Raw genomic sequence first — 22,773 nt, 5'->3', positions numbered from 1 at the left:
CGCCTTCTCTTTCCCTCCACAGTCCATTGATCCGGGGCAGCAGTTCACCTGGGAGAACTCCAACCTGGAAGTGAATAAACCGAAAAACCGCTATGCAAACGTGATCGCCTATGACCACTCACGTGTCATCCTGACCTCTATCGATGGTAAGAGTGACTCTGGAGTGGACACCCCAGCAAACTGCTGAACCTCGCTGTAGCAGGGGACCATCTTCTTCCCTGTTCTCAGTCGAGCAGGGGCAAGCACCAGGAAACACATCCAGCATCAGCATGAGCAAGTGTGTGTTCTGACTGGCAAGAAGAGAGGAAGGGCTCTGCAGAGCTGCCCCTGCTTTCCCAGTGTCCTCAGACCAGTGTGCCCCGTGTGGTCGCTTCTTGCTACTGCTGGTGCCAGCAGAGATGCCTGTCCCAGCAGCCTCCCTTTTCACTGCTGGCCCTGCTGTGTGACTTCGCCTGCCTCCCTTGGCACATGGTGGGACATGGCACTGTTAGGCCTACCGTCTTCTGTCCCAACACCATTGCAGGGCCAGTAACTTCCTCTGGGGCTTGTTAGTGTTTGCCCCCAAGTAAGTTCCCAGAGCTGCGCAGGATGAGGGGTGCCCCTTCCCCTGGGGCATTAGGCTCCACACATCTCTGTGCTCCATGGGAGATGCGTCAGGCCCTGGTGTTCATAGCAGTGACTCCCACGGCTCTAAGAGCCAGCCCCTCATCTCTGGAGTCTGGACTCATACATGGTTTTAGTGCCTGCTTTGCAGTCCCCTTGCACACAGAAGAGCTGGAGCCCAGGTACTGAAGCCCAGGCTCACCTGTTCCCGTTGTTTTACAAATTAGCACCCAGCTCTGTACACCAGAACTGAGCCCACTCATGGGGGATGAGGGAGATGCAGCTAATTCAATGCACCGCTGCTTGGGGAAGAGACTGGGGCCTGGCTTTGCATACAGGTGGCCCTACAGTTACTAGGGTCCTTTTTCTTGGGATGCAAGAGTCTTTTCTAATGCTAATGTACCACTCATCCTCTGTGGGAGGAGGAGGGGGTCCAAATGGTCCCTCACAGCAAGGCCTGTTAAGCAGCAGCAGCTATGCAAAAGCCGGGCATGCCTGATCATGGGCAAACCCTGCTAGACAGCTGTGGGATGAGCACACGGGGGAATCCCTGGTTTCCAGCCTGACTCAGTTGCTGTAAGTAGTGTCTGTCTTCCCGGGAACCGTTCCCAAAGCGCCCTGCCAGGTCCCTGCCGCCCATGCCAAGGGAGCCAGGCACTGCACTCCAGCTGCTGCTGCTCCCCCAGAGCTGCCAGCACTTCGTTTCTGCTGGAGACTGCTGGGACCTGTAGAAAATTCCCCAGGACAAAAAGGCTAGGGAGAGACCCCTAGCTTTATATTTCCTTCCTCTAATGAAATGCAGATGCTCTGTCCTTGGGAGACAGGGAGATTTCTGCTGCTTTCCCTCCCTGCACCCCGGGCAGCCCAAGCTGAGCAGGGTTTGGAAACAGCCCCAGGCCTCTGCTTTGCCGCATTTATTTTAGTAACTGTGTGTTTGCATTTTAAAGGCCTTTACAAGTCCTTTCCTTAAAGTGGTGGAGGCAGAGTGGGAGCTGGAGCAGCCTCTGCCAGCAGGCAGCAGAGGGGGGTCTGACACTGAGGAGGGTTTCAGTGGTGGTGGGAGGAAGGTCTCTGGCTCCTCTGGGGTACTTGTCCCTGCAGGAGGAATGGGAGGACATCCCTGCCTGACATCCCCTGCTAACAGAGACAAGCTAATGAGGCAGCCACATTTTTAAAAGGTGCTGTAGGACCATAACAAATAGCTGGTGAATTTAAGACAATTATTTCAATCAGTTGCTTGGGGCCAAACGAGCTCCTTAATATTCCTGCCTGTGAATTTCCCTTTGTTTGCGGGTGGCAGCTGTCTCTCTGCTTGTTGCATTAATGTGGGAGTTACAAAGGGTTCTTCTCAGGCACCATCCCTGTCCTTTGCAGGATCTCTGGGAGAGATTCTGGCATCACCCTCTAAAGGAGACTTGTCAAGAGCCTTGTGAACATGCCAGCCTCTTCCCCTGCCTGCCGGGCCCAGCAGAGCGACAGGCACAGGGTCGTGGGCTGCCCCTGGAGTAACTCTTCGCTCTCTTTCTCTGCAGGTGTCCCAGGCAGTGATTACATCAATGCCAATTACATTGATGGGTATCGGAAGCAGAACGCCTACATCGCCACACAGGGACCTCTGCCAGAAACCCTCAGCGACTTCTGGAGGATGGTGTGGGAACAGAGAACAGCAACTATAGTCATGATGACCAGGCTGGAGGAGAAGTCCAGGGTACAGTGTGTGCTTCCTCTCTTTTCTGAAGCTGGGAGAGGGGCAGGAGAGAGGGATGGGAACACGTTACAGCATAATGGCATCCAGGGAGAGGCAGGTCCAGTGGTGTGGCTCATGGCTGCAGGGACCTCAGCAACAAGTGCCTTGTAAACATATCCCTGTGGGGCAAAAGGGTGGCAAAACCTCTTGTCACTTCACTGCTCATTAACCCCTGTCTTGCCTGCATGTCTGCATGCACACCCATCCTTTCCCTGCCCACATCACTGACACCAAAGGGAGAAAGGAGAGCTCTGACATGGGGAGTGTTGACAGTCCCTGAAAGCTTGGGGGCTGCATCCCAGAAGCTGAGAAGTTGCAATGGGTAGGTGGTATCAGCAGCATCCTGCAGCCTGACAGGGCCTCATTGCAATAACAAGACTAATTTGTGCCTTGTCCAATGACAACATGTATAAACGATCAGCTCATACTGCCAAGATTAGATATGCTGATGTAACAAATGCAAAGCTGCCTGCAAACCGTGGTGAAGGCGCAAGGCGGAGAGGAAGGACCAGGAGCCCTCTCTGCGGATGATGCTTATGGTGTCTCGTGACAGAGGTTCTTACTCAGCCCCTGAAGCAGGAGTTCGTAAGCTGTGACCGGAGTGCTCCCATGCCCAGATGCACCCTTTGGGCAAAGCCTGCCCAAGCAGGAGGCAGCTTTTGGCTCTCGTGATTCAATTTGTTCCTAAAAGTAAATTTTAGTGGTGAGCATTTGTACTTGCAGAATATTTTAGTGTTGCTATGCCAACGGCAGGAGAAGGGGCTGTGCACTCAAGCTGTGAAGCACTGGTTATTTTTAGCCCAATAAGCTCTTTCTTGAGAAGCAGAAACTGTCAAGTTTGGGTTTAGTTAAAACTTTTGCCTGCATGCTTCTCCCTCTGTTTCAAAGCTTTAGCACCAAAGTGTGCGCAGGGGTGTCCTAGCCCACGCTGGCTGGGAGGAAGCAGCTGGAACAACCGATCACCATGGCAAAACAGATCTGCTTTTCCCATATACAAAAATGGGCTTTGTTCATGGGCTTCCCTGGCTCTACAAACACCCTACAGCCTGCAGGGAAAAATAGTGTTCCTCGGAGATGAGCTGCCTCTGGAGATCCAACCCTAGCTTTGCACTGTGCTTCCTGCTGCGCAGCCCTGCCTGCTCTGTCCGATGGCTACCATCACCCACTCCAGCCCAAACAGGGAGGTAAATTAACCTGACCTGTCCTGCGGCTCAGCGCTTGGCACATGGGCTAAGCAAGATCAGAAGCTGCTGATCAACTGCTCTCTGCAGCTGGGGGTTATATGGGGACTTTTTTGTACCTTCACATTTCAGTGATGGAGCATATATTTGAAGTATCAGGAAAAGCCCTTTTAGGTTGCCAAGTAAATCCATGCCCGGAGTCCTGACTCACTTCTGGGCTGCTTAGTTATGGGAAGGCACTCCAAGGTGCATGTTTCTCAAAGATAACGGGTTTCCTTTGACCCCACAGGCACTTGTCTTTCCCTGAGACGCCTGTGCTGCTGAGCCATGCATTATCTCCCTCCAGCACGCTCCCTGTCATGTCATCCTGCAATTAACTCCTACAGTATTGGTTTCTGTCCTAAACACGGTGCATGTGGTCAGGCTTTTGGTGATGGGACGGGCACTGTGAATCCCTGTCATGGCAGGCAGTGACCAGAGCTCTCGCAGAAGCTGCAGGCAGCCTGCCTGACTGGGCGTGCTGCCCAGGTGCTCTGAGCTGACCTGACTGGACCCAGACCCCAGCATTCACTCCCCGACACCACCTGCCCATGCCCTGCTGGCTCTTTGGCACATCACCAGCACTAATGAGAAATGGGCAGTTTTCTCACGCACTGCAGGAGAGGCTGGTTGCCAGGGGAGGCAGTGGGGAAGCCCAGTCACCCCTGAGTAAAACCAGCTCTGCACAGCAAGGGCTTCCTTCCATGTGTTCACTGGACCCTGTAGGTGCCTCAGGGCACCCACCCACAGGAGGGCCTTGGTCGGAAGCTGGGATGTGGCTTGCAGGAGATTATTTTCTCTGGGTTTTTTTTGTTGGCTTCTCCAGCATCTTCCAAGGGAGGATGGCTTTCAGCCACCTTCCTGCTCTGCTTTTCCTCATGCCCCTTCGGTGATGGCTAGAGCTCACTCAGGAGCACATCTTTTTAGGACCAAGGAAGATCCCGGTCACTGTCCATTGCTCCCAGCTTTCAGCATGAGTCACTGTTTTACAGTTTACTCCACTCCAGAGCCTTCAAACCTCATCTGATGCAACCCCTTGGGTCCCTGCAGCATTGCTGCCTGCTGTTGTTCACACTGCTGTGGGACATGACTGCTCCAGGCAGTCACATGGTGGTACAGCGTTACCCACGGGTGACCTTGCTTGAAAGTCCGTTTGCCCAGGGGCTTCGGTGCAGGCACAGGACTGTGTCTCCAGCTGCAGAGCCTGGGGTGGGCAGCATGGCCTCATGGCAAGATTCCCAGCACAGAGCAGGCTCTTCTACCTTCCCAAGCAAGCTCCCAAGTCCCCACCGGCAGTGCTGTGTGTAGATAAGCCAACCGGGACCAGCAGCAGCTTTGCAGCCCTGTAGGGGTGACACTGCTTTAAAGGCCTCCTGAGCTGCAGGGGGAAAAAAATCTTTAAAGAGCATCAGCTTTTATGGTCTGCAATTTCAGCTGGCTTCATGGTCCAAATCATCCTCCCTTTTTCATGTTTTCACAAAGCGAGAGGCACATAAAGGATAGAAATGGCTGGATTGTGCAATTTAGCTGCCTTCAAAGCTTTACAATCGGTTTCAGAATCATTTGGTGGCAGTTCAGAAACACACATTGTAGATTAGCTTTCCCGAAGCTGCAAGCGTGGCATGTCCCAGCTGGGGTGTGTTGCACGGGAGAGGTATTAAAGCAGGATTTTTCCTACCCTGGGCTATCCCCAAGAACCAGGCAGAGCGAGGTCTCCCAGAGCAGTGCCATGGCTTGTTCTGTCCCAGCCCAGAGCACCGAGCAGCTGTCCCTGGGCTGTGACTCTCCCCTGCCACTTTGTGTCCCCAGGCAGGGGTGCAAAGAAGCTGGTGCTCAAGGGCTCTGGGGAAGAGGGGCCTGGCAGCCACGTCTGCCTCCAGCCTTCTTGCTGGCAGCGATGCTATCTGGAGCTTGCGAGCGGCGCTGGGAGCAGAGCACAGCTCTCTAGCTGAGGAGAGGTGCCCGACCGCTCTTGGGCACAGGGCATCAAAGGGGAGGGACCGGAACCACTCAGCAAAGCTGCGATAAACGGCTGTTCAGGACATTACTGTGCTCCTTAAGTTAATGAGAAGCAAGCACTGCCAGAAGAAAACATCTCTTATCTGCTTTAGTGCTACAGTGCATCAGCTTCAGCATAAAATTTACAGAGCTTGAAAATGGGGCATAAACATTATGGGTAAATTTGGCAGAAAATGTGACTGACTCTTATCTGGTCATGAATAAATAATTTTCAATTACCAGCCCAGGCACTGATATTATCCCACACAGGGAACTCCTCTGAAGTTTGTTTTGTGCTCGAACACACACGGCCTTGTAGCATGTGGGTGGCAGGAGGGGACCGCTCTCCCTGAGGTGTGGGCTCAGGCATGGGGACATGCTGTGCTGCTCCCCTGCAACGTCCCTTGCAAACCACACTGAGGACAACACAGCAAGTGGCTGTCCCCAGCATTTGCAGGATGCCATTCTGCCCTCTCCTCACCTCCTTTAGCGACAGGTCACATCATCCCGGAGCCAGGCAAGGCAAACTCAGGTGGCTGGAGATGCAGATGCAGCTGCCACCCACTTGTGAGGATAGGATCAGTTTAGCTGTGAAATAAGGTTTCTGACCTCCAAGTTGTTTGCTCTGCAGCTAGTCAGTGTGAAATAACGGGCTGCTGTGTGCCAAGCGAGGGAGAGAAATCTTCTGAGATTTGTGCAGGGCCTGCCACGCTGGGAGCACAGATCCAAGGCAGCACAGCAGCCTGAATGGCAGGAGACCCTGGGCAGGAGGCAGCAGAGCCGCTCTGGGTGTGCGGGCGCCTGCAGTACCCCATCAGGCAGCCCTGCTCCAGGCACTTCTGCCAGGGCAGGACTTAATGAGAGCAGACTCCAAAAAAAGCAGGGAGAGATACATCCCTCTGACCCCAGGTTACCACACTCCAGCAGCCACAGTGGAGGATGAGGGCTCTTAGCTCTCACAAGCCCCACCCTGCTTAAAGTGCCTTCAATTAAAAGGCAGAACTTCATTGATTTCTAATTAAGCCTGTTGTTTCCCTTCCCACACATTCTCCTGTAAACATGCTCAGCTAATAATTAAGTTTACTATTCCTTGACAAGCACAGATGATCTTCCATTCACTCCTCTCTCCTAGGGCGGGAAACCATTTTCAGTGCAGTGCACATGGGTGGGAATGAAGACTTCCTCCTGTCAGCCAGGCACCGTGGCTCCATGAGGCAGGGGAGCTGGGTGCCAGATGAAATAGGGAGGCTCAGGGCTGGAGAGAACAAAACTGGAGGAGTAGTTTTCAAACACTGAGCTGTGAATAGGAGGAAGGTGAGGGCATCAGCAGGTGAGCAGGGAGGGATGCACAGGGAGATGAAGGGGGCAGAGGGATGAGGCCCTGGGGACACGTTAGGGTTCTCTGCCAAGTGGGCTGCAGCAGGAACTGTGACCAGTAGCTCAAAGTGCTCTGTCTGCGGAGTTGGGAGGGGGATATAAAGGATGCTGCAGGACAGGGAGTCTCTAGGGACGAGCGTTGTTTTCATGATGGGACAGTGCTGCTTGCAGGAAGGGGCTGAAGGGATGGTTTGGCCACAGTCTGTGTCTTCTCACAGAGGGAGAACAAGTTGTGTCTGTGTCTGAGCTGGCATCCATGCCTTGCTGCAGAGCAGTTTTTTAAACACCTGGGGGATGTAGATTTCCAGGGATGCGCTACCAGCCAGAAGGGCACATTGGCATCTCTCTGGGATGCTCAATGCACTTGAGTCTACGGCAATGCAGGAAGGGTGGCAGGGTCAGCCTCGTGGACACAACATCCAGGCTGGAGGCCTGGCGTGGGCTGTGTTCCATCTTTCACCAGGGTGGTTTGCTGCCTGGGGGCCACACTGGCAGGGTCACCCTGGGGACTTGACTACAGACGTTATGGGGAAAGGTAGTGCCTGTTGTATTGTTGGGTACCATGCTGGACTCAGAGCTGTGTCCTGTCTCAGTTCAGTGCTGTGTGTCAAGGACTTTGGGCTGGGATAGCAGGGAGCTGGCGGGGGTACAGGCTGCATCTCCCTCACCTCGGCTGCCCTTCGAGCAGAGCCTTCCCCAGAGAAACCACTGTTTCCCCTGCCCTGCTTCACCAGCTCTCCTCCCACGAACCCACAGCTGCTGACCTTCTCTCCATCCAGGTGGAGCTCAGGCAGGGGGGTGCTGCAAGCACAGCCCTGAAGACCCCCATCTTCCAAAACAGGATGCAGAGAAGAAAAATTAGAGCAGGCACAAATCACTGCTAGCAATTGCTGCACACTGTCTTCATACCTGGTGCTGCTCTTGCTGCTGCGTCTGGTGGCCTGGCCCCCTTCACCGCTTCCCACCAGTGGCTCCAGGACAAAAAAAAAAAAAAAAAAAATCCCTCTTTAAGTTTGAATCTTGTGGAAAGGAGCCCAGGGTGTGCAGCCTTTCTGCTGGGGATTGGGACACTCCGGGAGAAGGAAATGTGGGTGTTTGGGGCCTCCTGCACAGTGACTCATTTCTGTCTTTACCCTTTGAAGGGCAAAGCCCTGTTCCTCACCCCAAATACCCAGCCAGCAGCCAAGCACTGACCCCTTCTCCTCTCCTCCCTGCAGGTAAAGTGTGACCAGTACTGGCCGAGCCGGGGTACGGAAACCTATGGGATGATCCAGGTGACCCTGCTGGACACAGTCGAGCTGGCGACCTACACCGTCCGCACCTTTGCACTCTACAAGGTATGGCGCTGGCTGGGCTGTTCCTGCTCCAGGTAATGCAGAGCCGCTCCCCAGTGCTGCAGGGTGCTGCACAGCCCACAGGCAGAGGCCGCCGGCTGTGCCTGGCTTGGCCAAGCATGTGGCTAGTCCACATGTGGGCCATTTCTCACAACTGGGCTGCAGTAGGAGACTGGCTACAGGTTGTGCATCTGGCCACCACTGGATTTTGGCCAGGATACTTGATGCATTCCTCTACACATTCAGACGCTGTGGTGGACCCCAGAGCAGGGGTGATGCTTGCCTCTGAAGAGCGTACATGTAACAGCTGTCCTCCCGTTAGAGGGACAACATAGGAAGCAGTGAATTTTTAGCACTCCTGTCACTAATGATGCAAATGGAGGGGGCGTGCTGATGTGTATGAGTGCCCTTCTCTCCTGCCTGCTGCATACCTCATTAGTATTTGGAAATCCCTGGGGGCTGTGCTAGCAGCAGCGTGTCACGGCAAAGCAAACAGGCTTTGCAGCGGGCTGCCTCTGTGCGTGACTGAGTCTGGACCATGCTGGCAGAGAGAGCACAGCAGTGTGCAATGGGGACACACTCACGCCCCAGGAAGGCATCTCGCCCCCAGCGGTCACCCAGCCAGTCCTACTGCATTGCTGCATAGATCACTCAGCCGCAAGACAGGAGACAGGAGCAGGGCAGTCTCTGCAGACACAGCCTGATCAGCCATTCCAGAGAGACCCATGGTGCAGAGGAGCAGGAAGGGAACTGGCTGCTGTGGCCCTTCCATGCTCAGTGCCCGTTTTCCCCTGAATGTGCAGTGAATACATGGGTAGTGACCCCATGCTGTGCAGAAAGGAGTCTTTCACCTTCCCTTCAGTCTGCTCTGCTCCCGCAGGGCTGCTTTGCTCTCTGTATCACCTGGCTTTCCACAGAGCATCTATGTGTACGGAAGCCTTGTAAGAAGCCTACATTTTGCCTCCAAATTTTCAGTGGCAAAAGCCCAATACATACGTGATCACACACAGAATTACATGCCTGTTGTTACCCTGCCAGCTGGGTACTTTGTCACCCCATCAGTGGGTTCCAGTCCTAGGATGAGACTGTTCTCAGGCAAAACAACTCTTCTTTGTCTTCAACAGAATGGCTCCAGTGAGAAGCGAGAGCTGCGACAGTTCCAGTTCATGGCTTGGCCTGATCACGGGGTACCAGAATACCCCACCCCGATCCTAGCTTTCCTGCGACGGGTCAAGGCCTGTAACCCACCAGATGCTGGGCCCATGGTTGTCCATTGCAGGTAGGACTGTGTGTTTGTGAAGCTGCGCCTGGGCACGTGCCTTCTGGCTGCAGGAGCTTTAACCTCTCCAGCTAGAAGTAGAGTCTCCTGTTTCTGCAGGGAAGGTTTCACGGCAGCATAACCTGCACTGCATGCTTGGGCTGGGAACAAGACAGCAACCAGCAGCGGTGATGCAGTGGCGACGTTTGTATTGCTACTGCTCTGTCAGATTAAACAGCACTGCTGTATGGAGAGCCTCAGAAAACACTTTCTCCTGCAAAACTGCAACTATCATTTAAAAACGAAGTGATCTGTGCCCAGCATAAGTAAGCGGTACCTTCCAGAGGCACATCATTGACAGACACACATGCAGTGACCTCTGCAAACATTCGTATGTAGTATTTATAGTAGAACTCTTTCACAGAGTAGAAAGGCAGCTCTTTAAGCAAAGTATTAGTCTGCTAAGGCTCAGCATTTTATCCAGGCAAGATTTATCTACACAGGCCGAGTGGGGACTATTACTGAACAAACCACTCGATCATTGCTGTTCCAGCATACGCCTTACCAGCAGTGTTTAATGCTCTTCTTTCATGCTCTGTTTCAGATGGGAGTGGGGTATAATTAACACACAAACAAGCTGTATTAAAGCCCAGTTAAGGATCTGACTTGCACCATAAATGAGGAAATGTCTAGCTCTCTTTCTCTGCCTGTGTTTACATGTCACAACAGCATGTCTGTTGTTTTCAGTGTGCTCTCAGGTTAAGTGGTTTGGGGATTGCTACCGCCCTTCCAACAGACGTGGAGAGGCATCCAGTGCTTGAGCAAAGGGTTCAACATAGACACGTGTGACCTCACCTTTCTGCTTTCCCCTCTTGGGCTGGCTGTCCTTGTTTTATGGGTTAGGAAACAGTGACCCAGATTAGGGGACAAGCAGGCTTGAAATTATGGGCTTCACTGGTGCTGGGGCCCAGCATGGACTTCAGGTCTTCTGACTTCATGCACACATATGCTGTCACTCTCCTGCCTGTTAAACACATTTCTCCTTTGCTTGTGGAGGTGCTGCCAGCCACTGCAGGGACCAGCAGAGTGACACCATGTCCTTTCTGCTCCATCAGTGAAAGGGGGACAGCAGAACGGCTGAGTGGTGTCCCACATTCTCTAGTGCCTCTCTCCCTCACTCCTCCTGTCATTTGTCATTTGGGGCTCAGCTCATTAGCCCTCAGTGTGGGGAACCGCCTTTACTCCCCTTTTGTGTGCTCTAGGTCCGGGTGCTCTCTTAAGCAAGAGCAGAGCTTGCGTGGCATCTGTAGGAGACAGTGTCATCTCGGGCCACGTGCTTTGTTCCCGCAGTGCCGGTGTGGGCCGAACTGGTTGCTTCATTGTCATTGATGCCATGCTGGAGCGGATGAAGCATGAGAAGACTGTGGACATCTACGGCCACGTGACGTGCATGCGCTCTCAGCGCAACTACATGGTGCAGACAGAGGACCAGTACATCTTCATCCATGAGGCCTTGCTGGAGGCAGCCACGTGTGGCAATACCGAGGTGCCTGCACGCAACCTCTTTGCTCACATCCAGAAGCTGACCCAGGTGCCACCAGGCGAGAGCGTTACTGCAATGGAGCTGGAATTCAAGGTTGGTGGCAAAGCCCAAGCACCCTCCTTCCCCGGCACCCTGTTTCTGCCCACACGGCCCCAGCGGACTGCTCGTCCAGGGGTTGGGAGAGGAGAGCCATGGATCATTACAGACAGTTATTCTTTTGTGTGTTTCTAAACCAGGTAGGCAGTGATTTAAAATACATCTGCATTGTAAAGCTTGTGTCGGCCATGGTCCCCCCTGGATTGGCAGCTTCTGGGGAGGATATAAAAGGCAGATGGATGCGCAGTTCTCAGCAGCACGTTCTGCTCTAGGTTCACTGTGCAGCGGGAGCTGCATCTGAAATCAGATGCAGATCGTGTTAGTGATAATTGATGTTACTGTGAACAACTTGTCTGGAAACGGCTCCAATTTAAATATGTGAGACGTTTATAGTCTCATCTCTTCAATGCTGAGCTCTGTTATCTTTTAACCACCTCGACACCAAGCCTCAGTGTCTAGAATTGGTGAAGGCAGTGTTTTAAGGCACACTGTTTTTAAGAAGCCAAGCCTACATTTTACTATCTGTATCTGTGAATGCCAACTGCAGATATTTATTACAGCCTTGGAGATGGAAGTGAGCTCTGGTAAGCGCCCATATTCTCAGATGAGGTGCATTAGTCCAGTGAACTCATGCAGGGGAATATAGCTCATGCAGGGAGGCAGCAGACCTTGCAGGCTGTGAAATGAACTGCAGCAATACAGCTTCACCCTGGGGATTCCCTCCAAGTGACAACGGAGCATGAGAGGCAAAATATTGACGTTCTGTGTAAACTGGGAATAGCTGAGCAGCTCTGTCCTGTGGTTACCAGAGCTGCTGGTGTCCTGGGCTTGGGACAGTAGAACATGCTGCATTAGTATCTCATGGTGACACCTGCCCTGAGAAACCCCTCAAGAGAGCCACAGAATTAGACTCAACTCTAGCAACTCTGTTGTAACAAAGACAGAAATTTGATGTTTCTCCAAGGGTCTCTAGAACAGTAATAAAATTTGTCCCTCTTGGTACCTTGGCAGTGTCCACTGCATGGGAAACCATGGGGAGCAGGATATGGGAGGGCCTCACGTGGCTGCATCACTCCCCAAAGAGCAACCCTGTCCTTCTGCAGGGAGCCTCTGCCAAGGACCAGCGGCCACACACAGAGAGAAGGATGGCTCTGAAGGTGCTGGAGAGAGTCTGTTGGGGAAGAAAAAAAAAAAAGGAATAAAAGAGAAAGCTAGGGAAAAAAAAAAAAAAGAGGAACTTCTGTTTGAACGTCTCTGCTAGCAGATCGAAGTAACACATTTACCATGACTCTAGTTTACAGGGCTCAAAGAGAACCATAAAATCTCTTACAGTAACCCAGAATAGATCTTCTTTACCTAAAACTGTCACAATTCTCACATTTTTCTTGGGTTTCTTCTGGGGTGAGAAGTAAATAGCAAGACATTGTTGGAAGATGGAAAGCTTTCCTTCCGTGATGCCACCAAGCGTGTGTCCCTGGTTCAGCGAGGTACAGAGCTTCATGTCCTGCCCCTTTGTGGGTCAGAGAGCTGCTGTGGGTCTCCACTATGTGTGGCTTGGGGGCTGCACCAGTGAGTCGGTGCAGGCTCTCCTCCCCCTGCTGTCACCTACAGCTGTGCACCGAAAGCCAGCAGCAAGGCTGAGCCGTACCTAGGTGTGCAATGCCACGGCAGAGGGGCCAACGCAGTACTGAAAACCAGACTGATTACTGGGAAATAGAGCAGCTGGGTGCAGCCTCCTCCTAACGTGGTGGCAGAGCCCTTCATCTGGTCCGGAAAGGCCTGGTCCCCAGCGGCTGTCCCTCAGTCAGAGGAGGGAGCGTGGTTGCATGCCCAGAGGGACTCCTGCCTGCCCTGCTGTCCGGGTCCTGATTTTGCCCCCACACTGCTCCATCCCCAGCAGGGGTCTGACATGTCTCCTCCTCTTTCAGCTGCTGGCCAACTCTAAAGCACATACCTCACGTTTCATCAGTGCCAACCTCCCGTGCAACAAATTCAAGAACCGCCTCGTGAACATCATGCCATACGAGCTGACGAGAGTCTGCCTGCAACCCATCCGGGGTGTCGAGGGCTCTGATTACATCAATGCCAGCTTCATAGATGGGTACAGGTAAGTAAGGGTCACTTTAGGTGCCTGGGCCAGCCTGTCCTGCCTGCTTGGAAACCTGGGCACAGCTGCCTTCTTCTCTTTCCCAAGGACTGGTGCTGGCTGCCTAGAGGTGGGCTGCGGATCGCTTTGTTGCATTTTATCTATTTCCATCTTCTCAGACGCTCCAGCACGTATAGTTACAGTATGTGAAGACTGCTAGTGAGTGAGCGTTGCCAGGCTGGCTTGTATTGCTGTAGACGTGCCCATGTGGCTGGGGTGGGAGGTTGTGCTGCGTCCTGTGGAGTTTTATAGGATCTTCTGGTAGGCATCCTTTGGCATGTGTTTTATATCTACAGCATCTAACGCAAACCTGTCCCCCCTCACTAGCTGTAGCAGCCAGAGGTAGAAGTATGCTTGCAATGCATGGCTGAGCCAGGCAGCAGCCCAAGGCTCATTGTCCCTTACCTTGATTTTGGGGGAGTCTGTGGATCCTCAGGCAAGGCTGGTGCTGAACACTGAAGAGCCCATCACTGGGTTCTGCTCCCCAGGATATCTTTTAGAAAGCACAAATTGAGATCTAGTGGGGCAATAATACTTACGGTTTCTGTATCTAACTGCTGGCATCGCATTCTCAGATGCAAAGTGGCAGGAGAGGAGAATGCAGGGAAACAGCCCAGTGGACACATCTCCTTCCCAGCCAATCCCCAGACAATAATCCAGACCAAATCCCAAAGACACACATACAAGTCTCATTCCTGTCGTCTGTCTGTGCACCATCACAGTAGGGTCACCCAGCGCAGGACTGGGGGATACAACGATGGATGTAGCACGGTCCCCCTCCAGCTTGGCTCTGCCCAAACGCTTCTTATGGGCTAGTGACCTCCCAGGAGCAACAGGCACTGCCAAAGGGAACAGATGTCGGTGCAGCCAGGCCAGCAGCTCTGTGCCTCCATCCCTGCTCCAGCAGCTGAGCCCAGGAAGGGTTCCTGGGGGAAGGGCTACATGGAGGCAAGAGTAGGCAAGGAGCAGAAGGGGACCAACCCTGGGAGCATCCCAACACAGCAAAACCGCAGTGAGCCAGGCTCCCCCAGAGTGGGACAAAGTAATAACGAAGGATGAGGGGGCCGGAGAAAAGCTGTTAGGGAGCAGCCTCCGCTCCCTCCTGCCTGCGTGGCTCCGAGCCGTCCAGCACTGCGTCATTAATGTGGCCACCTGCCTGCGCGCCCACCCCGGCAGCCCCGTGTCTGTGTCTGACAGGCGGGCTGCAGCCACTGTGTCCTGGCTCCAGAGCTGGTTAAGAGCGGTGCTGGTTTTGCCCCTTGGTGATGCTACGGAGGGAGGGCTGCCAGCAGGCAGGTGGTACCATCTCATGTGCTACCTACCCCGTCCCCGAAGAGCACTGTTATCTCTTCCCATCCTTCCCTTTGAACTGAGCAATCTTCTCGGTATTATCTAAAGAGATCAGTTGGCCCCAGGTCCTGCAGACATCACTGATGCGGCATCTTTATTAGCTCTTTTGTTTCGTTCTGCACCCCCACTCCCTGCTTTTTATGATGTCTTATAAATCCACGTTGAAGCAGCCCCTGTCTTCATCCTGCACATTACAGCTGTCCTGCAGCATGTTCGTTAATTTTTAGCACCAGCGGAGAGATGAAATGCTGGGTGGGAGGATGCGGCCCCTCGTCCCACGGGCTCCAGCGCCCCGCCGTGGTGAAGCGAGACCGTGTCTCTGCCACCCGTGCGGCGCCAGACCCGTCTCTCGCAGGCGGCGTGGCGTGGCATGCCAGGCTGGGCGCCCGGCAAGCCAAAGAACCAGCACGCCGGAGCTGGCCCTTCTTGGAGTCCAAGGCTCTCAGTGCAGCAGCGCTGGGGACAAGCAACAGCAAGAGGCTGGGCTGGGGACAGTGTCACCCCAGCAAGGACTAGCAGCCTTTCTGGATCCTGCACCTGGTGGTGCTCACTGCATCTGTGGGGAGCACTTAGAAGACGTGCTGGGCGGGCTCATCCCTCCCCCAGAGTCCACGGCTAGTCCTAGAGACCTGTTTTCTGCAGCTGCATTGCCAGCCGTGCTCCGTGCTGCACAGGGCCCCTGCCTCCAGCTCTCCCAGCCCACCAGCCCCCAGGAGCAGCTGCTGCCCATCTCCCAGGAGCTGGTCTGAGCACCATTATGTTTGTCACAGGCAGCAGAAGGCCTACATCGCCACACAGGGACCGCTGGCCGAGACCACAGAGGATTTCTGGCGGATGCTCTGGGAGCACAACTCCACCATCGTGGTGATGTTGACAAAGCTGCGTGAGATGGGCCGGGTACGAATCCTGCCGGGGGGAGAAAGGGGCTGTGTGGCTGCTGTCTGTGGACACGACCTCTCAGCTCACCCTAGTCTGTCCCCAGCACCAGCCCCTCTGGGCCAGCCTCCCACTGGCATGTCCTGTGGCTGACCGTGTGGCCCCACAGCCACATATGGTCCCAAGGAGTGGGAGGGAGGAGCAGCAGCTTCTCGGTGTTAACATCTTACCATGTTCCTCATCCACAGGAGAAGTGCCACCAGTACTGGCCTGCGGAGCGCTCTGCCCGGTACCAGTACTTTGTGGTGGACCCTATGGCAGAGTACAACATGCCACAGTACATCCTCCGGGAGTTCAAGGTGACGGATGCCAGGGTGAGTGCAGCTGCCGGCTCCCCAGCTCAGCCTGCCTCCTGTGCCTCTGTCGTGCCCAGGCCAGTGAAGGGAGTGTGCAGCAGCTCCTGGAGGAACTGGAAAGCAAGGTGCTCCCTTGCACTGCAGGCAGAAGGGGCTGCTGCCCCCCACCTGCTGCTCCTCTCACTACAAGTTCCTTCCTTGCTAGCTGTGGCAGCCCTGGTGAGCAGCTCAGGGATCCGTATCAGCATCAGACCCTGCCTTGCCTGTGCTGCGTACTTGGGCAAGCATTTAACACAGGCTCCCCTGCACCTGGAGTCTCCGTGTGCAGCATCTGACTGGGCGCAGGACCCAGTGTGACAGTAAACGTGATGCTGGAGTGGAGCTGGGTCCCAAACAGGACCAGGACAGTGACCTGACAGACCCTGCAGGGGCCCAAAGCCCTGCTCAGCTCAGCTGCCCTGGGGTGAACATGGGAGAGCACAGGCAGGCCCCAAACACTCAGCGAAAGATGTGCCTGGCCTCATCCGTGGCCTGTGCACCCTCTTGCCTGGCTTGAGCCGGGCGGTCTGAGAGCAGGTCAGCAGCACCAGTACTGAGGGGAGCGAGATCAGCCCCTCACCCATGGTTCACATCTAACACCCCTGTCCCCACAGGACGGCCAGTCACGGACCATCCGCCAGTTCCAGTTCACAGACTGGCCTGAGCAGGGCGTGCCAAAGACAGGAGAGGGCTTCATCGACTTCATCGGACAGGTGCACAAGACCAAGGAGCAGTTTGGGCAGGATGGGCCCATCACGGTGCACTGCAGGTGAGTGGGGACAGATCAGCACCCACCTCTGCCTTCATCAGCCCTCGGAGATGTCCGCTACCTCACTTACCCTGGCAGCTGCCAGCTCCCTGGCACTTGGTGCCCCTCCTGCATACCACTGGCAAGAGGCAGGTAGGGTACGAGGAGGCGGTAATATCCATGGGTGCCATCAGCAGTCTTTCTGCCAGGTGACTAGATTAAGCCAGTGCCCTGGTGGTACTGATTTGTAGCTTCTTGGAAGAGCCCGTGGGCAGGGCAGGGTGTCACGGCAGCTTGGCCCAGAGGCAAGGCAGAATTGGTGGGCCCCATGGGGCTGAGAGGGCACCTCTGGCTAGCAATGCCCCTGTGGCCTCTCCTGGCTCCATTGAGCACATCGCCATGCTCCATGAGCTTGCACTGCTCCTAGGAGCTCTGCAGAGCCTCGCTGGGGCTGGCGGGTCTCTAACTACACCTCTTGCTCCCTCCACACAGCGCTGGGGTCGGGCGCACAGGTGTGTTCATCACACTCAGCATCGTGCTGGAGAGGATGCGCTATGAGGGGGTGGTGGACATGTTTCAGACGGTGAAGACCTTGCGGACGCAGCGGCCAGCCATGGTGCAGACAGAGGTGAGTGTCCCCTCCTCCCCGGGGCGGTGGGAGAAGGGAGGGGAGCCGATGTCTCTGGATGTTGAACCCTGCTGCCCAATGTCCTTGCGTCCCCACTTCTCACGTTTCCCGCCTTGCTGCCTTGCAGGACCAGTACCAGCTGTGCTACAGAGCGGCACTGGAGTATCTCGGCAGCTTCGACCACTATGCAACGTAACTAGTGCTTTCCTCCAGTCGCGGTGGGGATGTCTAGGAGTGGAGACGGGTCCCTCTGAGCCAGAGCCGCCCATTCCTCGGTCCTTCTGTACAGATGGAGGTGCTGCCCAGGCAGGAGACCTCCATGCCAACCAGTTCTGACCACGGTATTTAGGAACTTCGCCCCAGCGCCAAACGAGGGAATCCGACTCCAAAAGCATTTCCAGTCTCTGGCTGAATTTCTGCTCATGTGCATCTCTCGCCCTCTCTCACGCGACTGCATTTCACAGCGAGGCTTTAGGTGGGTGGAATGGGATCTTTTTTTTAAACATGTAAAATAGTTACTAGTGGTTTTTATAATCTCCTCTCTTTTATTTTTTATTTTTTGCAAGTCTTAATGTTTTGCCCAGGCAGAACTGGACCCACCAAACCTTTGGGAGTTGGGTTGTTGTTTTTTTTAATTTCCTTTTGCTTTTACATTTTTTACTGCCCTGTGTTTATTTCAGCCCAGTCACTGCTGGTTCTGCCCATTTTAGTGCAGCTTCCTTGGTAATTTGCAGCAGCTGGCTTGTGGTTCCTGCCCGGCTCCATTCCCTGTAGGCTGCTTTTTAATCCTCTGTAGAATATGAAATTTCATGGAACTGGACCTAAGCTACCAATTATTTTTTTAGCCTTCCGTCCCGCCCCCTTTCTCCCCCCCCAATTATTTCCTGAGTAGGTTTGGGTTTGGGAGGGCATGTGGGGTCGCCAGAGAAGCGGTCCCCTTTGTCAGCTGGAAACTATTCAGTCCTATTACAGTGCGTGTTAAACCAATCCAGTGACCGTGTGTATTGGCAGATCCCGATATGACATGAGTTGTCGTTGCCTTGTTTGTGAGAGACCCGAAATGCCGAGCTCCGGGCTTTGGAGCCTCTTTTTGTGTGTCTCGCCGGGAAGGGGGCAGGAGAAGCAAGTGGGTCCCATGCTTCCCCGAGGAGGGGATGGAAAGAGTGAGACACGGCCCTTTTTGTTAATCCCGCGGTTCTGTGCGTGCAAGCGCCATTCTGTCACCTCTCACCAGTGAAGTGCATCAGAGCATTTACAAAGGCAAGGAGCACAAGCCCAGCCGTCCCCAGAGCGGAGCCGGGCTGGCTCTCTTTGGAAAGCAGGGTACTGCAGGGAAGGGGAGGGGAGTACACATGGCTTCAGAGGTTGGGTGTATCTATAATTTCTGCTATCCTGCAAATGTTAAAAGTCACTAGAATATTGTACTTTCCGCTACTTCAGGACGTTCTAATGAACCAATGTGGCAAGACTACTGGACTTAATTTAATGGTACTATATATTAATACTCCTTATTATATCACGCTTGCACTAAAGACAGGGAGTGAGCAGCCCTCTTTCGAGTGCATTGAGTTATGAATAAAGGTGGTGGAAGGGTATCTAATTGTATTATCACATGTATTCCGAATGTTAAGAATCCAAGCTACGTTGAAATCAGCAATCCAGGGTTGGTAATGTTGGAGGACACATTCATTTTTACCTTGTGGATGCATAGTGCTGTAGGGGTCACTGTTGTATACAGTCTGTTTTCTATTTGTTAATAAAAAAAAAAAAATCTACAGCATCATTGCATAATTCTTGATGTTAATAAATTTGAATAATCGGGTTTCATACAAGCTGGCTTTGCTGTCTGTTTCTTCAGCAATAAGCAGAGGCCATAGAGTCCCTTGGAGATGGGCATGCTCCCCAGCCTGTGGCCAGACAAGTCCTTTCCCATGGGTCCATCCCAGCCATGAGCGCCCCACACTTCCCACGGGGACCCTGTGCCAGCAGGGAGCTCGGACACCTTCTGTGACAACCCCCTTTGCGCATGCACGTGCTCACCTCCTGCCCACCTGCAGCCATACCGGGGTACACCGAGAGTCCTCGGTCCTTGGCACCTCCAGAAACAGCTCCTGCCAAGCCTGTCTTTGCAGCCATGGCCCTCTCCGGGTCCCCTCCACTTCCCAAAGGTCAGATCATTCCCAGCAGGAAGAAGCCAGTAGCCACTTTCTGCCCAGGCCATGCTCTGCACAAGCTGTCGCCATGGTGGCTGGGGCCTGAGACCTGCCCTCCCCACCAGCTCTAGTGCCAGTGATTAAATTCTCAGAGGACCCCAGGATGCAGTCCTGGTGTGATGCTGAGCTTTGCTGGAAGCGCGTTTACCTGCACCCCCTTCCCTGCCAGCATGCTGGCTGGAGGACCAGGCTGGGCTTTGTTTGTGGGTTTGCAGGAGAGGGGTCGGTGGCGGTGGATTTGGTGGCAGTATCTGTCCTGGATGAGGCTGAGACATTGCCAGCCTCCTGGGACACTGCAGTAAAGCTGTTCTGCGGCACTGAGCACAGTTGTGTATGCAAAGTTACTGCTCAGCAGGAAAACCATCGCCTGGCACCTAACTGCAGAGCAGCACCCGAGTATGTTCAGGTGTGAAACCCCTGCCAAGGCATGCGGCTGTGCCCGCTCTGCGTGGGCCGGCCAGCCCCAGCCCTGCCTACGTGTGAACTGCAAACCCCCAGGTCGGTGCTGGCTCCTAGAGAGAGCAGCACCTGCAAACAGCACAAGCGTGAAAGGGAAAGGCCAGTGTAAAGGGCAGAACTACACGGGCCAGGGCCCCATGGCCTGTCCATCCTTCCTGAGGAAGCCAAATCTGCCCTGACCAGCGTGTGCTCCCACCATGGGTGGGAGCGTGTGGCAGACAGCCTGATGAGCTTTTCCCCAACGTGACTATGCACACCTTCTTACCGACTCCTCGCTGACTTTGCTGGAGCTCAGCCACACGTGGCGTTTCCTGCCAGGCCAGACCGGCACCTGAGCAGGTGCCAGATGCAAAATGGTGTTTCCCCCTCACCCGGCTGGTTCCTACCCCAGTGCTTCACCCCTGGGGTGACCTGAGGCTGGTGGAGCCTTTCTCTGGCTCTGCTGTTGGGCAGCCCTACTCGATGCAAATCCAAGGTTGAAGCGAGCTCCTGCCCTTGCGAGGCAGCACACGTGCACAGACGCGTGCACACGTGCACGTGCCAGCACCGCTGGCATCGGGACGCTTTGCATCGCTGCCAGGGCCCAGGATGGCAAGGCCATGTGGCCAAGCATGCACCTGCTCATACGCAGGTGCGTTTGGGGAGGAAGGACGCTGTGCTAACCACTGCACGTTAGGAAGCCAGCCAGCTGGGAAGCGGGCAGCGAGCACCTGCCTGCGCTGCAGCCAGAATGCTTTGGCTGTGCCGCTAAACTGCAGCTGGTGACGAAGCTGCACCACACGGATGTGCCGCTCACTGAGCACTCACCAGGCACTGCCACGCGCACAGCACAGACCCCTAGTCTGTGTGTGGCTTCAGATGCAGTGATCTGCTCTCACCGAAAACAGCAGTTGCCAGAATATTTGTACATAAGCACAAGCACGTAGTGCATGTACCTTCTTTCCCCTTGTCCGAGAACAGTTGGGGCTTCCCTCCCCATTTGATGTCGTGTTCTTAGCCCAAACCCTTTACAAGCGACCCAGGGAAAATGCAAGGGAACAAACACTCCCCACTGACTGCCTCTGTGGGCTCCACTTCTCTGCCTGCCACATGTAAGGCACCAAGTGACCCTTTCGGGTGCTCAGTGAGCTTACCTACGAGCTGGGTAGACAGGAGGAGGGAGAGAGAGAGAGAGAGAACAACTGGCTCAGCACGGACCACACCGGGAATAACATGGGCAAGCCCTGGCCTCTGCAGCAAGGTTATTGCTGGGTGGACACTCTGCAGGTACTTATATTGTGGAGGTGAAGCCATTGTGGCTGAAGTCCCTTGCTGGCCTCACAGGGCCAAGAAAGGCTCAGCGTGCAGAGAGGGCCAGGAGGCTCCCAGAGTGTGAGGACGTGCCGCCTTGGCAAGGGGACGGGCCCCAAGGGGACAGCCAGGTCAGAGAGCAGCAAAGGCAGCTGCTGCCTGTGGGGGAAGTCCCACTCCCCCGGCCTCCTCACACAGCCAACGCGGCTTCAAAGGGGATGGAGGCATATCAGTTTAAAAGTGCTTATTCTTTTATTTCCCTTTATAGCTGCATATCTCACAACATAAAAGTGGAAAAACAAAAAAAGACTAGCCACATACAGTGGGCAGACAGGGATGCTAACCCAGTCTGCCTTTGGAGCCAGCGCCGTGGCTTGTGCTGTGGTCCAGCCAGAGCCACGCTGCCTCTTCCCGTGCCCCAGCTGCAGTGCTCAGCTTTCCCTGGCCAGAAAGGATTAATCCTAGCTGGCAGTTTTTTGCCCTATCTTCTTTGCTATCAGGTTGAGACTTTTCCCTCCCTCTGGTATCAGCCTGGCTTCATGGTGTCACGCTGTGCTCCAGATCTGATGGGAATGGTCCTGAGACCACTGGCCAAAAGGCAGTGTTTGGCCTCTTTCCTTTGGAGCTTCTCTGACAGACCAACCATACTCACACTGAGCAGTCGAGCTGGGTAGTTACTGCTGGCTTTTTTTTTTTTTTTTCTTCCCCCTAGTGAAAATTTTCCATTCCTTAATTGTACCAGGTAGCCCTAATGCAGCTTCAGGTAAGCAACTTTGTAAAGGGCACCGTTTGGCAGGTGGGACAGCAGCTAAATGGCAGCTAGTCAAAGGTGAATTCCTGGGTGCTGAGGTGCTCTTCTGCCTTTTTATTTTCATTTTTTTAAACTCATTCCATTGATACCTATAGCAGGAGAGCTGCGTAGGCCCTGCCTAGGCTTGGCTTGCCTCCTAGTGATGGTAAATCATAGGATCATAGAATGGTTTGGGTTGGAAGGGACCTTTAAAGATCATCTAGTCCAAATAACATCCTGCCCAGGCACTTGCCCTTTGGGATTCCATTACTTTAAATTTTGTTTTTCAAGGGCAAAATAGTTGTTAAATAAGGAAAAGAACCAGCTGCACCACTGAACAAATCTGAGCTTACTCTGCGCAGTAGCTTGGCAACTCCTTCCCCCACAGTCCTGGCATTTCTTGTTCTCAGCAATGTTGCCATTTTCATTTGTAAAGTATCCCAGTTAAAAGTCAATTTTTTTTTTTTTCTTTTTTGCCTGTTCTGACCTGGTTTATTTCCGAGAGCACAAGAAATTCTGATCCTTCCAATTAAAAGCTCATTGTTGCCCTTTTGCCAGTTTTAATAAGTAATCTCAGTCCACAGTAGCAATTATGTCATCAAACATTCCTGCCTACACATTTCTGCTCATGGCAACATTTTACCACTTGTCATCATAAAAAGACTGGCTCATGTCTCCTGATAGGAGAAAGCTGGTCTTTCT

The 22,773-nt window shown here is 53.9% G+C and overlaps 1 protein-coding gene across 13 annotated transcripts in view; it reads left to right on the top strand.

The window, feature by feature from the left end:
• PTPRF (protein tyrosine phosphatase receptor type F) overlaps positions 1-19,151 on the top strand; it is a 392,972-nt gene extending 373,821 nt beyond the window's left edge. For all 13 annotated transcript variants that reach the window (XM_069788950.1, XM_069788945.1, XM_069788949.1 and 10 more), the window contains 11 exons: positions 23-146; positions 2,136-2,311; positions 8,163-8,282; positions 9,404-9,558; positions 10,888-11,173; positions 13,105-13,283; positions 15,443-15,569; positions 15,797-15,922; positions 16,558-16,712; positions 17,184-17,319; positions 17,447-19,151. In XM_069788950.1, the coding sequence (XP_069645051.1) occupies positions 23-146; positions 2,136-2,311; positions 8,163-8,282; positions 9,404-9,558; positions 10,888-11,173; positions 13,105-13,283; positions 15,443-15,569; positions 15,797-15,922; positions 16,558-16,712; positions 17,184-17,319; positions 17,447-17,515 (1,653 nt within the window). In that variant the 3' untranslated portion in view covers positions 17,516-19,151. The remainder of the gene's footprint in view (positions 1-22; positions 147-2,135; positions 2,312-8,162; positions 8,283-9,403; positions 9,559-10,887; positions 11,174-13,104; positions 13,284-15,442; positions 15,570-15,796; positions 15,923-16,557; positions 16,713-17,183; positions 17,320-17,446) is intronic.
• Positions 19,152-22,773: the final 3,622 nt, after the last annotated feature.

The sequence above is a fragment of the Haliaeetus albicilla genome, chromosome 8 (genome assembly GCF_947461875.1).
Source record: "Haliaeetus albicilla chromosome 8, bHalAlb1.1, whole genome shotgun sequence".
Lineage (NCBI taxonomy): Eukaryota > Metazoa > Chordata > Aves > Accipitriformes > Accipitridae > Haliaeetus > Haliaeetus albicilla.
Note: the sequence above shows the minus strand (reverse complement) of the source record. Positions and strands in the feature narration are given on the sequence as shown.